Here is a 14138-nt window from a genome sequence, read left to right on the forward strand (position 1 = left end):
AGGAGAAAAACGGTAATTAGGTCTAGCTGTACTTACGAGCCATTTGTGAAGGTCATCGTACTATTGATTGATTATATTCAACGGATACAAAAATATATCTGTAGTGCGAAGAGCATAGCAGTCGGTCTTTAGTGGAGTGCCCGACAATTAACGAATGGTAAATAACGTAATTAAAGAGTTTAATTAATTGTTCATGTACCGTTGGAGCTTCAATCTATAAGTCCATGAGGTTCCCTTGGTAGTTCAATAGGATTTAGTTGAGAATCGGTTTTAGATTAATTTGAATTTTTCAAATTAATAGAGGGATTTAATTATATATGATATAATAAAATTATTTCAATTATATGAGATATAATTATCATAATGTATTTGATACATTATAGCTTAATGGGATGAAATAAATATTTGATGAGATTCAAATATAGTCTCTATGAATTGGATTCATAGTTGTTAAATTTAACATAAATATGATTTATATTAATAGCTATATAAAAGATAAATAAACTATAGTTTATATTGTATGTGATACAATATTAAAACTATAGGTTATATGTTATATTATACATATATATATATATATATATACACATACATACATACATATATATATACATACATACATACATACATACATACATACATACATATATATATATATATACATATAATATGATAAGTTAGTTATCATATTCATATTTATTATTATTATTATTTTAATAATAAGGAAGGGAGTTACTATTTCCTTTCCATTCTTTTCTCTCCACCCACGTAAATGGGTATTGGTTATTTTATGGCAGGTAGAAAAGAAAAGTTATTATTCTTCTTGTTAACAATAGTGTTGGACGATTGAGATAGTGAAGAAAAATACAGAAGAGTTCTGTGTTTTTTGTCTTGAGTTTTGAGAGTTCTCAATCTTTCCTCCTACACATTAAGTTTTCCCTCAAAATCCAAAATAATCAGAGCCCACCACTCCTGGGTTCTCACCCTGAGAATACCAAGGTAACTTTTGTGGTAGTGTCCAGTTTTGTTCGAGGTTAATCTTGAAGAAGGTCTTCAAGGAGTTCGTGATTTGTTCGAGGGAAAACGTGAAGAAAAGGTCTTCAAAGGTAAGGTTTCTTGAAACCCTTTAATTCTTTCTAAAGCATGCTATAATTTAGAAACAAATGCATATCTTGTTTAATTGTTTACTGTAAACTTTGTATTCAATGAAAATGGAATTTGGTCGATCCGCTTCCACTCAAGGTTTTATCCCATTAGAGTTCCTTCAACTTTGTCACTATGTTTACTATATTTTGTACTTCACTTTACCCATTAATTATGTTTCATATTTTTGTTTATTATTTAATTGTATTAGAATATGTACGTGTATATATTAGAATGTCAAATTCCTCAATAGTCTCAAAGCATACTTGGACTAAAGAGGAAGAAGAGAAGCTTGTCGAGTGTTTGGTGGCATTGGTCGCATCTAGTGGATGGAGATCAGACAATGGGATGTTTCGACCTGGGTACTTGGCACACTACAACATTTGGTGGCTAAAAAGTTGCCCGGTTGTAATATCCAAGGATCACTAACTATAGATTTTCAAGTCAAATTCCTGGAAAAAAAAAATTACCAAGCAATCACAAAAATGAGAGGATCGACTTGTAGTGGATTCGGCTGGAATGAGAAATTCCAATGCATTACTGCAAAGTAGGAGTTATTTGATGAATGAGTGAAGGTGAAATTTTATCTAAATTGATTTATGAATATTGGTAACATAATCATAACATCCATTTCACCCTTCATGCAGAGTCATCCTACAGTAAAGGGACTTCTACATAAGTCGCTCCCATACTATGATGATCTAGCCTACGTCTTCGACAAGGATCGGGCTATGGGAGGATGGTCAAAGACCTTTGCGGACATCGAGTCTAACGTGCCAAACCATATGAACGATGGTGTTCCTATTCATGAATCACAGGATCCGAACATCCCCATGATATCTAGTCAGGGAATGAACATGTCACAAGATGACATGCATGGAACACGTACTAGTCGAAGCACTGGAGGAAATGCTTTGAGAGAAAGTAAGAGGAAGCGAAGTGGGAATCAATATGAAACAGCGGAGATTGTTAGGAATACGATAGAGTTCGCAAATGACCAATTAAAGGAAATTGCAGAATGATCGAAAGAGAAGCGTGGAACCGAAGACAAACTACGTGCGAAAATCGTATACCAACTCCAAAATATTCCTGAATTGCATAACCGACAGAGGGTGAAGCTTATGCAAATCATATTCCGCAGTGTGCAAGATACAAGAAGCTTCTTATCCGTTCCCACTACCCTGAAGTTGACTATTGTAACCTCCTCCTTGAAGAGAATGTTTGATCAATCTGTGTTTTGGACTGCTTTTCAATAATGAACAATGATTACTTTGTTTCAATGATGAATTTAAGTTTGTAGTACATTTGGTGTGAAATCTTCCTGGTCATATTTTAATCATGCAATCATGAATTAGTTATTTTGTCTTACATTTTTTTGTACCTCCAGAAAAGAGAGGTTTATATATGAAACCCATGAATTGCATCCGAAAGTAATATACTTTTTTATTTTCTTTTTGGCCATGTTAACCAAGGTACCTCCCAAAATTATTTTTAAAAAATGGTGGTTAGCTTTTAGCATAAATTACAATCAAATTAATTTTGTATAAATTGGTGGAACATATAGTCTTAATTATATTTTCAAAATATGATATTTCATATGCATAATTATTAGTATTATAAAAGATGGTAGTAGAAAAAGTTACACATGGTCTAAAATAATCTACATTCAAATTACAGACTGTTATAATTCAGACTATAATAACCTGCACTCCAAAGATAGACTATTATAAGACAGATTACAATACTCTGCACCCCAAATACAGACTATTATAAACCAGATTATAGTAGTCTGCATCCCAAATACAGACTATAAAAATAGACAGTTTATTATAAACCACAGATTGTAATAACCTACTCTATGCCCCAAACACTCCCTTAGTTGTAAAAATTAAACACTCAAACTTATACAAGTGTTAAAATTGGAGTTTCAAACTTAAATATTTGTATAAATTGTAACAATAGTATAAGTTGATGGTTCAACATATGGTGTTCTAATTTCTACAACTATTGTAAATTTGATGGTCCAATTTGAACATTTATAGGAAAATTAACAATCCACTTTTACAACTGAAAGTTTGAATATCTAATTGCAATTACAATTATACTTTAGGATGCTTCTTTTTCAATTACCTTAATAATAATAATAATAAGGACAAATATCAATTTATACCCTAAATTTTAGGTATTGTATCAATTTAAATCCTGAACTAATTATTGTATCCATTTAAATCTTGAATTTTGAGGATTGTATCAATTTAGACTCCAAACTAATAATCGTACAATTTAAACTCTAAACTTTTATAAGTGTATTAATTTAAACCATGGACTTTCATAACTGTATCAACTTAAACCCTCCATTGTGTTTTATTTGGATATACTTATGAATATCCAAGATTTAAATTAATATATTTATGAAAGTTCAAGGTTTAAATTGCACTCATGAAAGTTCAAGGTATAAAGTGATATAATTATTAGTTTGAGGTTTAAATTGATATAGATCCCAAAGTTCAGAATTTAAATTGATACAATTTTTAGTTTATGGTTTAAATTGATATAATCCCTAAAGTTTAGGGGTATAAATTGAAATTTGTCTTAATAATAATAATAATAATCTAAAGGCAAAAAAAAGTTAGCATTGTTTAGAACCAACGTTATAGTGAAAAGATTAAATTCACCTTGATATATTATATCTCAAAATTATTTACAATAATGTGTTTTTTTAATAAGTTATAGAAATTCGATTATATGAACGTACATTACATATTCATCCATAATTGAATGTTTGGTTGCTACTTGGATTCATCGTGTTATATATATGAAATAAATATATTTATAAAAAGATTTATATTATAAACAATAATGAGCAAATAATAAATAATGAATATAATGGGCGACAAAGTGAGAGATTTTAAAGTGGGGAGGATGACAAGCAACAATAGTACAATTATTGGCAGTGTAATTTAACTTTATTTAAAACATTAGAATATTATATATGTGGTCTTTAGCCATTGAAAAATAATATCAACTTATCATGTGATTAAGATTGTGACTTCTTCATCATTTTTTATCAATTGAATGTATATATATTTACTTTAGAAAAATAAAGATTTATTAAAGTACACATTTAGGTCGGCCGACTTAAGAATAAATTGATTTGATAAAAATCAGTAAAGGACAATTTTCATGCATTTGTTGTCTAATTAAGAATAGACTATATCCTTGACCACCTCTATTGAGTATATAATATATTTAGTATGAATTATTTAAAGAGGGATTTTTAAAAAAGAAAAATAAGGGAAATTATTTACATAAAATAGTAAAATTTTAATTTTTTTTTATAAAGATTGATAGAGGCTTATAAAAGTCCATCAGTGTTTATCAGTGATATCAATGATAGAAACAGATAAAAATTTATTACTGATAGAAGTCTATCAGTATCCATTACGATTTTATTTTGATATTTCTATAAATAGTTTGATATTGTTTCTATTATCTTTTTAAATTACTAAACAATAACATGTTTAATTATTGTTGTACAAAATGATATTAGTGATTTTGTATCGCGGAGATTTGAACCACTATTCAAGTGAGATGAGTTTGTCTATTAAAAAAAAAAAAATCTAATTTCCTCCTTTTTAAAATTACATAAAAAGTATGAATTCAATACTAATTGTATTTAAAAACATATTAGATGGATGTCAGTTCAATTTTAAATTAGGTTGAAAAGTAGCTTATCTTCACTTCGATATGTTAAATGGTTCCGAGTGTAAAGTGGTAAGCTTTGCCAAAAGATGATGTTAAATCAATATGTTGATTTGACCTTCTCAAAATAAATTATAATTAATAAAACAGGTTCATTTGGAAAAGGTGGATTGAAATTTTATTTTCCCCCTGTTTAGAAATTGTATTAACCACCCAACGCTTCTTTTTTTAAAAAAACAAAAAAAAAAACAAAAAAAAAGGGTTATGTTAGACTGGGATAATAATACTTTAACTAACTGGAGTATTTGTTGTACTAAAAAAAATAGATGACTAACTATGTTATGTTGGTATCAAATGTTTTGTTATGAGTCGAATAACAAGTCATCTGAGACATTGTTTTTACTATATCATTGGACTTCAACGTGTCGAGGTGAACAATGAGTAACGTCAAGGTCCTTTTGACCTAACCAAAATCTTTTTAGACCTGATCCACTTGCAGTTTAGATTAGAGATAGTGCCAGTGTAAAACCTCCAACTATTGTGGTTTAAGAAGATAGGTGCGATAGAAGAATTATGACATATCTTCACCAATAAATGGAGGAAGGGATCCCTCTCCCCCAAAGGTAAAATGATCGAATCTAGTAGTGAAAGCGCGTGAATGCATGTGTTTTTAATTACATATGGAATATTTAGGAAAATACATAAAATTTTAAACATATTTAACTAAGTATGCTTTATACAGAGAAGATTTTCGAAGAAAAGTTGCCTTTGAAGACTTTCTTCAATATCTTCTATTGTGATTACAGTCTCAGCAACTAGTCTCGCACAAGACACCGCCACCAAGATCTTCCTTGCTATTCTCCAATAAGGAAATGATTTATGGGAACCTTTTTGGAAGATTGGGAAGAATTTTACACTTTTACAGAAAAAACTATTTCTGTCAAATACTGTGTAAGTGATGAGAGATTGAGTGAGTTGAAAGAGGATTCTTTTGTGAGTGTTAGAGAACAAATCTTCTTCCTTTTACCAATATAGAACTATTCTATATTTTGCGGTGAAAAGGGAGATAACTCCCCTTCTTCACATTAACCCACATTAACCGTAGGGGAGTTAATTTTTTAATTAAATTAAATCATATTTAGTTTAATTAAAATAAATAAACATTAATTAATCAACTAATATTAATTAACTAAATATCATATATTTAATTAATGACTCAAATGTATTTTCCTCTCATATATTATAGTTTTGATATGAATCTTATTCATACTAAATTTAACCTATGGATTTAATATGAACCTCATTCATATTAAATTTAACATATAGTTTTAATATGAATCTCATTCATATTAGATTTAGCCTATAGTTATAATATGAATCTCATTCATATTATTTAATATTTGAATCTTATTCAAATACATTATTCTCTCATATTATATAGTTTAATTTTGAATCTCATTCAAAATTAACTTTATGATATAATGTATCTACTTACATTATATTAATTGTATCATATACAATCAATATAAATTATCTTATAATTTGAACCGTTCAAATTCTTCCAAAACTAAATATTCCTTGTTTTTCCTTAATGAGCTAGCAGGGGGACTTAATGGATCTACATATTAGTAGAAGCTTCAATGATACGATATTATATTAAACTCTTTAATTAAAGTAATCAACATTCATTAACTGCGGGTCACTCCACTAAAGATCCACAACTGCAACATTCGTACTATAGATATATTTTTTTTCATGAATATAATCAATTATCAGTAAGTGAACCCTTCACGAATTGCTCATAACTACAACTAGGCCAAATTACTGTCTTATCCCTGTAATTACCTCTTACTCCTTAAGTCTGATTGGTCCTCTAATGAATAACATGTTTATGATCCTACCAAAAACAAAACCCTCTTGGGTCAATGAGAGGGAGGGGTCCCATTGTTCAAGACTTGAATTCAACACTTAAGGGAGAAATTCATATACTTACCCTAAAGATGGGAAGAAGTGAATACCATCATGTGAAGCTATGTTCCCAACTCTCTACTCGTACACATCCTCAAAATGGTAGGCTTATTTAGTCAGCGAGTCAGGTCACTCTCACCTATACAAATTAAATGACTGCCCTCATATACAGGAGTTCATAACTCACTCAGTGTCAAGTTATCTATGGACATTTTATGAAATGTTAATATCTTTAATTAACGGTGTTATAAAGAGAGACTAACCATTTCACAGTCCCGTCTTATACAAACTCTTTGTATAGGATACCTCTACTCGCATGTCTCCACGTGAACGATATGGATCAAATCATTTGTAACACTTACAACTCTTGTAACTTTATCCATATACTATAGACTTTATGTTATTACTTGAACATGATCCACCTGCATATCTACCACATACTGTTTAAGTTACATAAAATAACTGCGTATCTTTCCTTAATGGATAATTGCATATATAAAATAACCAACCATTATTTCGAATAACTTATTAATTACAAGGCTTTAAGGCATACATCCCAATCAAAGGAATACATTACACCCCTACAAATTTGCCTCAAGTTTGAACTGAATAATAGTTTGGGCACTATAGTAGTGTAGGTTGGCAAGCAGCACATCAATGCGAGGCTTTGTGACAGGTCAAGAATTTTACTAATTGAGACCTAACTCAAACACCACATCCATAATGACCATTGTCCACATATACACACGTGTGCATACGTGCACGCACGCACACAGGCATACACACACGCGCGCACGCACGTGAATGCACATGCCCACGTACAATGCACATCACATAACACGTGCACACACGCATACACATACACTGAGTCTATCATATGATATTTTCAAATATAGGAAAATGAGTCAACTTATTTACAAATCTAGCCAAATATCATTGTCTATCAGATAGATGTCTACACTGATAAATAGTGACATTTTGCTATATTTTAAAATACTTCCGATAGTTTTGCCATTTAAAACAATTACCTATAAAAATATGTCTTTTCTCACAATATGTGAAGTATAAAATAGAATCTCTAACCTTGAAATCGATAATACAAATTTTGTGTCGGTTGAACTATATTCGTATTGGCATAAATATCATGACAATTTGAAAAAAAAAAAAAATCCTTAACACAAAAAAGAAAAACAGTTATTTTTTAGTCATAAAAGTAGAATAGGGTTTTTTTTTTAATATGGGTTGAAGATATATATTCTAATTCTAAAAATGTTAATAATTCAATGCATAGCAAGTTTCTCTTTGTTGTCATTCGAGAGAGTTTCAAGTTGTCCTTTCATATCTAAAAAGAAGGAACTGTCCTTTTATTCTCGATTAATTTTCAATTTAGGATATGGATTTATTTAATTAATCATCATGTCAACGTCTTTAACACAAATATATGTCTTCTAGAAAAAGTTTTCCCAATTTAGAAAAATGTTAACAAATGATTATGAATTTTTTTAGTGTTTAAGATTTTAATCACTTTACAAATATTCTTCCTCAAAATCACACCCCAACAAATGCTAATTCATTTTGACTTTTCCCTATCATTTAGTTCCTTAGTTAAATAGGATTTGCCTTACACCAAATTAGGTTGTATAACTAAAATTATCCAAACATATTAGAATTCTAAAATTATATAAAACTCTATAATGTATTGGGAAATAATATTCGTTTTGAACGCCCTATTAGCACTATAATTCTTATTTGAATAAAAATTTGATGGAAAAATTTTGAAACATAAAGAATAAAATAAAAAATTTGAAAGTGTACCATTTCTTAAAAGCGATAACTTTTATAAGATTGTGAACAAAATTAAAAATCTAAAAGATGATATATTATATTAAAGATAAAAGGATACATTGAACTTAGAAATAAGAACATACCTAAACAAAATTAAAATTAAATAAATTAAATTCAAATTAGTTTGAGAGGGCCATATTGATTATTCTTATATAATTAAGTATTCATAATAGATTTGAATTCACCTCCTTCAACCTTACTATTCTTTCTCTGAAAGAACAAAATATAAAGAATAATTTCTAGGCTTGGGTATTGTTGTTTGTACAACTTATATTATGGAATGTACATATATTTTTTCTTTAACACTAGTGACTCCATACAGTAGAATTTCCAGTGGAATGAGCTTCATTTTTTAAGTATAAATTTCCATTGTATTAAGTACACTATCATTAATTGAGGACCAAATTTATCTATAAAATCTGAACAAAAAAAGAAAAAGAAAAAGAAAAACAAGTTGAAATGGATGATTTTTTTTTTCCTAGTGTTTTGTTTTGAGGAATGAGAAGTTGACATCTAGAAATAGAAGTCAAAGGGGCAAATTTGAGTGGAAGCAAGCCATTCCTCCATATCCTTCTTTCATCAATCTCTCCAATTCTTTTGCTTCATGTGCCTTTGCCCTCTGCAAAAATACCCAAATTAACCCTGGTTACTAATTAGAAGTATAATCCAAAGTTTAGAGATGTAATTAAAATTTAAGGTTCATTTTAATTTACTTGTAATTTTGATATGGCATCTGCCTCTGAGTTGAAGTCATAGAAAGAGCTAGCTGCAGCAAGTTTCATAGATAGGAACTGAAATTCAAAAAATAACAAGAATTTATATATTTAAAAAAAAAAAAAAAAAAAAACAAAAGGAATATTTTCATTTATATGTATAGTTTGAAGAATTAACTCACCTCCACTTGATTCTGCAGAGACTGGACATAATTAATTATCTCATCCAACATTACTGCCATGCCCATGGTCTGTTATTCCATTGAATATTTAGTTTCAATACATTTTTTTCTTCCTAAAGTTACCCATAAAAATAAAGAAAGAACAAGATTCTTCACATTTCTTCGCCATTTTATTATTATTATTATTATTTTTAAATTACAAGAATATGCTTAGGTTCTTTTTCTTACCTTGTAGCATCCTGGGACAATGTCTTTCAAGCATCTCAGTCTTTCATTGATTTTTCCTCTTCTCACCTGATTGATTGACAACAATTAATCCATATTTCCTTAACCCACAACCAAAAAGGAAAAAAAAAAAAAAAACCTTTCTCTTTCTAACAATAGAAAGAGGGAAGAAAAGTTTAAGTTTATGCAAATATTAATAATAAGAGCAATAATTAAAAATTCAGTTAAAAAAAAAGTTTGTTGCAAACTTTTGTATGATCTAATATTAGATGGGATGTAAGTGTAATTAAGTGCGTATTTAGGAGTGATTTTAAAATTACTAAAATCATTTTTTGTTATGAAAGATATATTTATATTATTCTAAATCAATTTAATATTAAATTTTATAAAATTTGGTTTGAATCATTAAAATTATGTTTTGTAAAGATTTTAAAAATAACAAAAATGATTATAACATCCAATTTAAGTAAATTTTTTTTCTAAATTTAAAGTTACCCTTTCAGCTAAGCTGTGGCTATCAGTGGCTTGGCCTCTTCTAGCTCTAACATGAACCACTTCTCTAGTAGATTTCTCCTCTTCTTTCTCTATACTTTTCAATCTCTTCCCTTTCCCAGAGCTCTGTAACAAACAAAGAAAACAGAGCAAACTCCATTAAACAAACGTCATGAATAATAAAAAAGAATTGAGATGTACTACAGACTAAACGTATAAATAAATACATACATATTTAGTCTTGAACCCAGTTTCAGAGACTTGGGGAGTAGAAATTCCAGAAGTACTTTCAGAAACATCCATAGATTTTCTCTTGTTAATATCATGAAAGTGATGAGTAGAAACAGAGTGAGATGGCAAAACAGAGTGAGATTGCAAAACAGAGTGAGATGGTAAAACGGGGGAAGTAGTGAAGGAAGTAGTTTCGGGAAAATTTGTTGGGGTTTGATGAGAAGGGAAAAACATATCAGTAGTAGTAGTAGTAGCGGAGAATGGTAAGAAGTGAGTGAAATTGGGAATTGAAGGAGAAAAGTGAGAAGCCATTAGCTCTAAATTTGGATCTTCAAGAGGGAAGGAGGAGGTGAAATCAAGATCTGCCATGATTGAAGAAGAAGAAGAAGAAGAAGAAGAAGACTGTGGTTTAGGATAATGGAAGGAGGGACTGAGGGGATGTTAATATTTATATATAATAAGAAGAGAAAGGGAATTGTTTTTGGATTACAGGGATTGTAAGTTTGGAGTTAATATCAAGAAACTGTTACATTTAAACTAAGAGAGGGGGGCATTTGGTGGGTGGCCACGTGGTGAGACCAGCTTCTATGGTTGTGTTCCCCTAAGTAGGCCCCATTCTCAGGAGATATATAATCCAACAACAAATATGGCCCCACGTCATGCCTTTTAGTTTTCTTTTCTTTTTTGAGATAAAATTTTTTTAAAATGAGTAATTGAGTTGCTTTTACTTATATCTTATTATTGGTATTTATATTCACATCAAGATTAATAGATGATAATTTGTTAGGTTTTATTCATATACTTAAAAAAAAAATTGGTAGAATTGATTAATCTATAATAACGAAATGAAATTATTTGATTTATGGATATATCGATGTATCAACGGATATGTTAATATTTGTGACAATCATGCTCTTTATGTTGAACAAATACAATATTGAAACCAAGAGCTTTTAGCTAATGGATTATAATAAATTTAAGAGTGAAATATTACTTTTGTTTGATCCCTCTATTTTGGGATTTGTTCCATTTCAGTTCGAGTACTTTTACCTATTCTAATTTCGTCTATATATTTTCGATAAATTTTAAATATAGTCAATGTTGTTAGTTTATTATTGACTTTTTCTGAGTTAAAAATGGTCTTTTATTAGCTTTCCCTTTATATATATATATATTAATAATCTAATCACATATCTTTTTGAAATATTAAATTTAAAGTTTATTAAAAATATCGAGATTAAATTTAAGATTTATTGAAAGTATATACACTAAAATGAAATGAAATCCAAAATACATTGACCAACATAGTATTTTAAGCTAAATCTAATTATATCAATACTTCGACACTTCTTTTATTTGTGGACTTAAAAATTTACAAAAAGTCGAACAAGTAGAAAAACCGACCTACCTACGTACATACACATATACATATTGAAAAATATTTGAGTGTATTCTCAGTTGCACTCATATTTATGCATCCCACCTAATTGTCTAATTAAAATTTATCATGTGACAAAATAATTTTTTAAAAAAAAGTGAATTATTATTTTTCTTCCATATAAAAAATGAGAATTATATGGATCGATAGATGTGATCTATGTTGTATCTAATCATTGATTTTTTATATCTATGTGTGTATTACAGCAAATATATATTAATGTCCAATCCTTAGATACCAAAGACAAATAGATAGAAACCATTGTTATATGGTTTTGTAAAATAAAGTTGATACATAAGGATTGTGCAATAATAGTGTATCGAGTATGGTTTTAGTGGTGCATAATGTATATAATCTTGCACAGGCTGCACCAATTTCAATTATAAGAATTTTGTGGATTCAGGTTTTAATCTTGTTTTCATTTCTAGTGCTTCAATTTTAAAAAATGTTGTCTCTCTTAACTCTTGTACTTTTAATTTTTATCTATTTTAGTGTACGTATCTAATCATAACTTTTATTTAAATCTTCTATACTTGAAAAAAAAATTGATTTGATCTTTATTTTATTTTATTTTCTTTCTATCTCATTTTCCTATCATAATTTAGGATTTGTTTGGATTGACTACAAATAAAAAAAATATATTCTTAAAAAAATCATTTTTATTTGAATTTTTTTTTTTAAATGAATTTTGAGAGTGTTTTAAAAATTATTTTGAGTTGTTGCCAAACAATTCAATTTTTTGACTTATTGTTTAAATTAAACACCTGAAAAAGTAATCCAAATTTATCCATTAAACACATAATACACAAAATAAAATTCCATATATTGAATAGGTTACAATTATGCAAATAAGGGAATAAAATGTTCGCTTTTTAAAGTGTTAAAATTAAAAGAAATGTCATTCTAATAATACAAAACGAATTAAAAAAAGGTCATTCTAATAACATAAAAACTAAAATGAACTTAACAAAACGAAAATGAGCCTTCTAAAAATACAGAGACAAACATTGAACAGAAACTAAAAATGCAATAAAACTAAATAGATTTATTTGAGTACAAACTAAATAGAATTTGAACTATGAATTTATAAGAAAAGAAAATATGTTCTTTTATGTAAGTTTATGCATAAACTAGATAACGCGAACAATATAATATTTGATTCTAGAAATATAGAATTGATTCCAAAACAAAATCAAAGATTCTAAAGACAATTTTTGATTCTCCAAACAGCTTAATTTTCTCAAAATGAATGGCCCTCAAATTTAGGATATGGAAAGGTTTGAACTTTGATTTTTTGGGTCACTATCTATATCAATGGTTCTTGAAAGTAGAATGAGAGTGAGAATAAAGGGATAATTAATTTCACTGTAGTTTTGAAATTAATGCAATATTTACTGTCTTCTAAACTTGTGCCCTTTCAAGGACCAGTTTAACCCAAACTTCAGAACAAAAATGGTGGGAAACAGAGTAGAATGGAGATGAAAGTTATGGCTTACATATGGCTTGTGTGCATTAGCTGGCAAATTATCACAAACTTAGGATTTCAATAGTTATGGAAGGATTTATTGCAAACCCTAAGGCTAGAGTTTGGTTTTATTAATGGGAAAATTACCTTTTTTTTTTCTTTTTTTTTTTTTTAATTCTTCGAATTTTGGAGAATAGGTACGTTTGGTTCATAAGTTTTCAATATGTAACTTTTTAGTCTCCAAATTTTGAAGAATAGGTGTATTTTGTCCATAAATTTTCAAAATATATCCTTTTAGTCCCTGAATTTTTAGAAATAGGTTTAAAAGATTCTTTCAATATTTTTTCATTATTTTAAATATGATTATTTAAAATAATTAAGAAAATTACTTTAAATACTTTTTAAACGTATCCTTACAAATTCAAGGACTAAAAAGTTATATTTTGAAAATTCAAAGACTAAACGCATCCATTTTTAAAAACTTGATGACTAAAAAATACATTTTTAAAACTCGGATACGATATGCACATAATCTTCTAAACTTATGACTAAAAAGGTCATATTCCTTTTATTAATTGAAAATTTTGCCTCTTTCAAATGTCAAATATGGTTTGAAAAATGCCCTTTTTTATTTCCCTCTTATATATTTAATGTCTTGAGGAAATTGTTTGAACTTTTGGCAAAAAGCCCATTAAGAACTTACAGTTGCTTTTTTCTTGAAATTTCTCCATTTT

At 28.5% G+C, this 14138-nt stretch overlaps 1 protein-coding gene across 2 annotated transcripts; it reads right to left on the minus strand.

Annotated features, from left to right (window-relative positions):
* Nucleotides 1-8800: 8800 nt before the first annotated feature.
* BEE3 (BR enhanced expression 3) lies at nucleotides 8801-10988 on the minus strand. Of its 2 annotated transcripts, none has more exons than XM_039046576.2 (6): nucleotides 10502-10988; nucleotides 10274-10396; nucleotides 9782-9847; nucleotides 9554-9622; nucleotides 9372-9424; nucleotides 8801-9277 (listed from the first exon to the last, which is right to left on the minus strand). In XM_039046576.2, the coding sequence occupies exons 1-6, from the start codon at nucleotides 10868-10870 to the stop codon at nucleotides 9238-9240; spliced, it is 720 nt and encodes a 239-aa protein (XP_038902504.1). In that variant the 5' UTR covers nucleotides 10871-10988; the 3' UTR covers nucleotides 8801-9237. The 2 variants fall into 2 exon arrangements, with proteins under 2 accessions (XP_038902504.1, XP_038902501.1); XM_039046573.2 differs by having other exon boundaries at nucleotides 9372-9449.
* Nucleotides 10989-14138: the final 3150 nt, after the last annotated feature.

The sequence above is a fragment of the Benincasa hispida genome, chromosome 2 (assembly GCF_027475165.1).
Source record: "Benincasa hispida cultivar pf3 chromosome 2, pf3_genome.v1.1, whole genome shotgun sequence".
Lineage (NCBI taxonomy): Eukaryota > Viridiplantae > Streptophyta > Magnoliopsida > Cucurbitales > Cucurbitaceae > Benincasa > Benincasa hispida.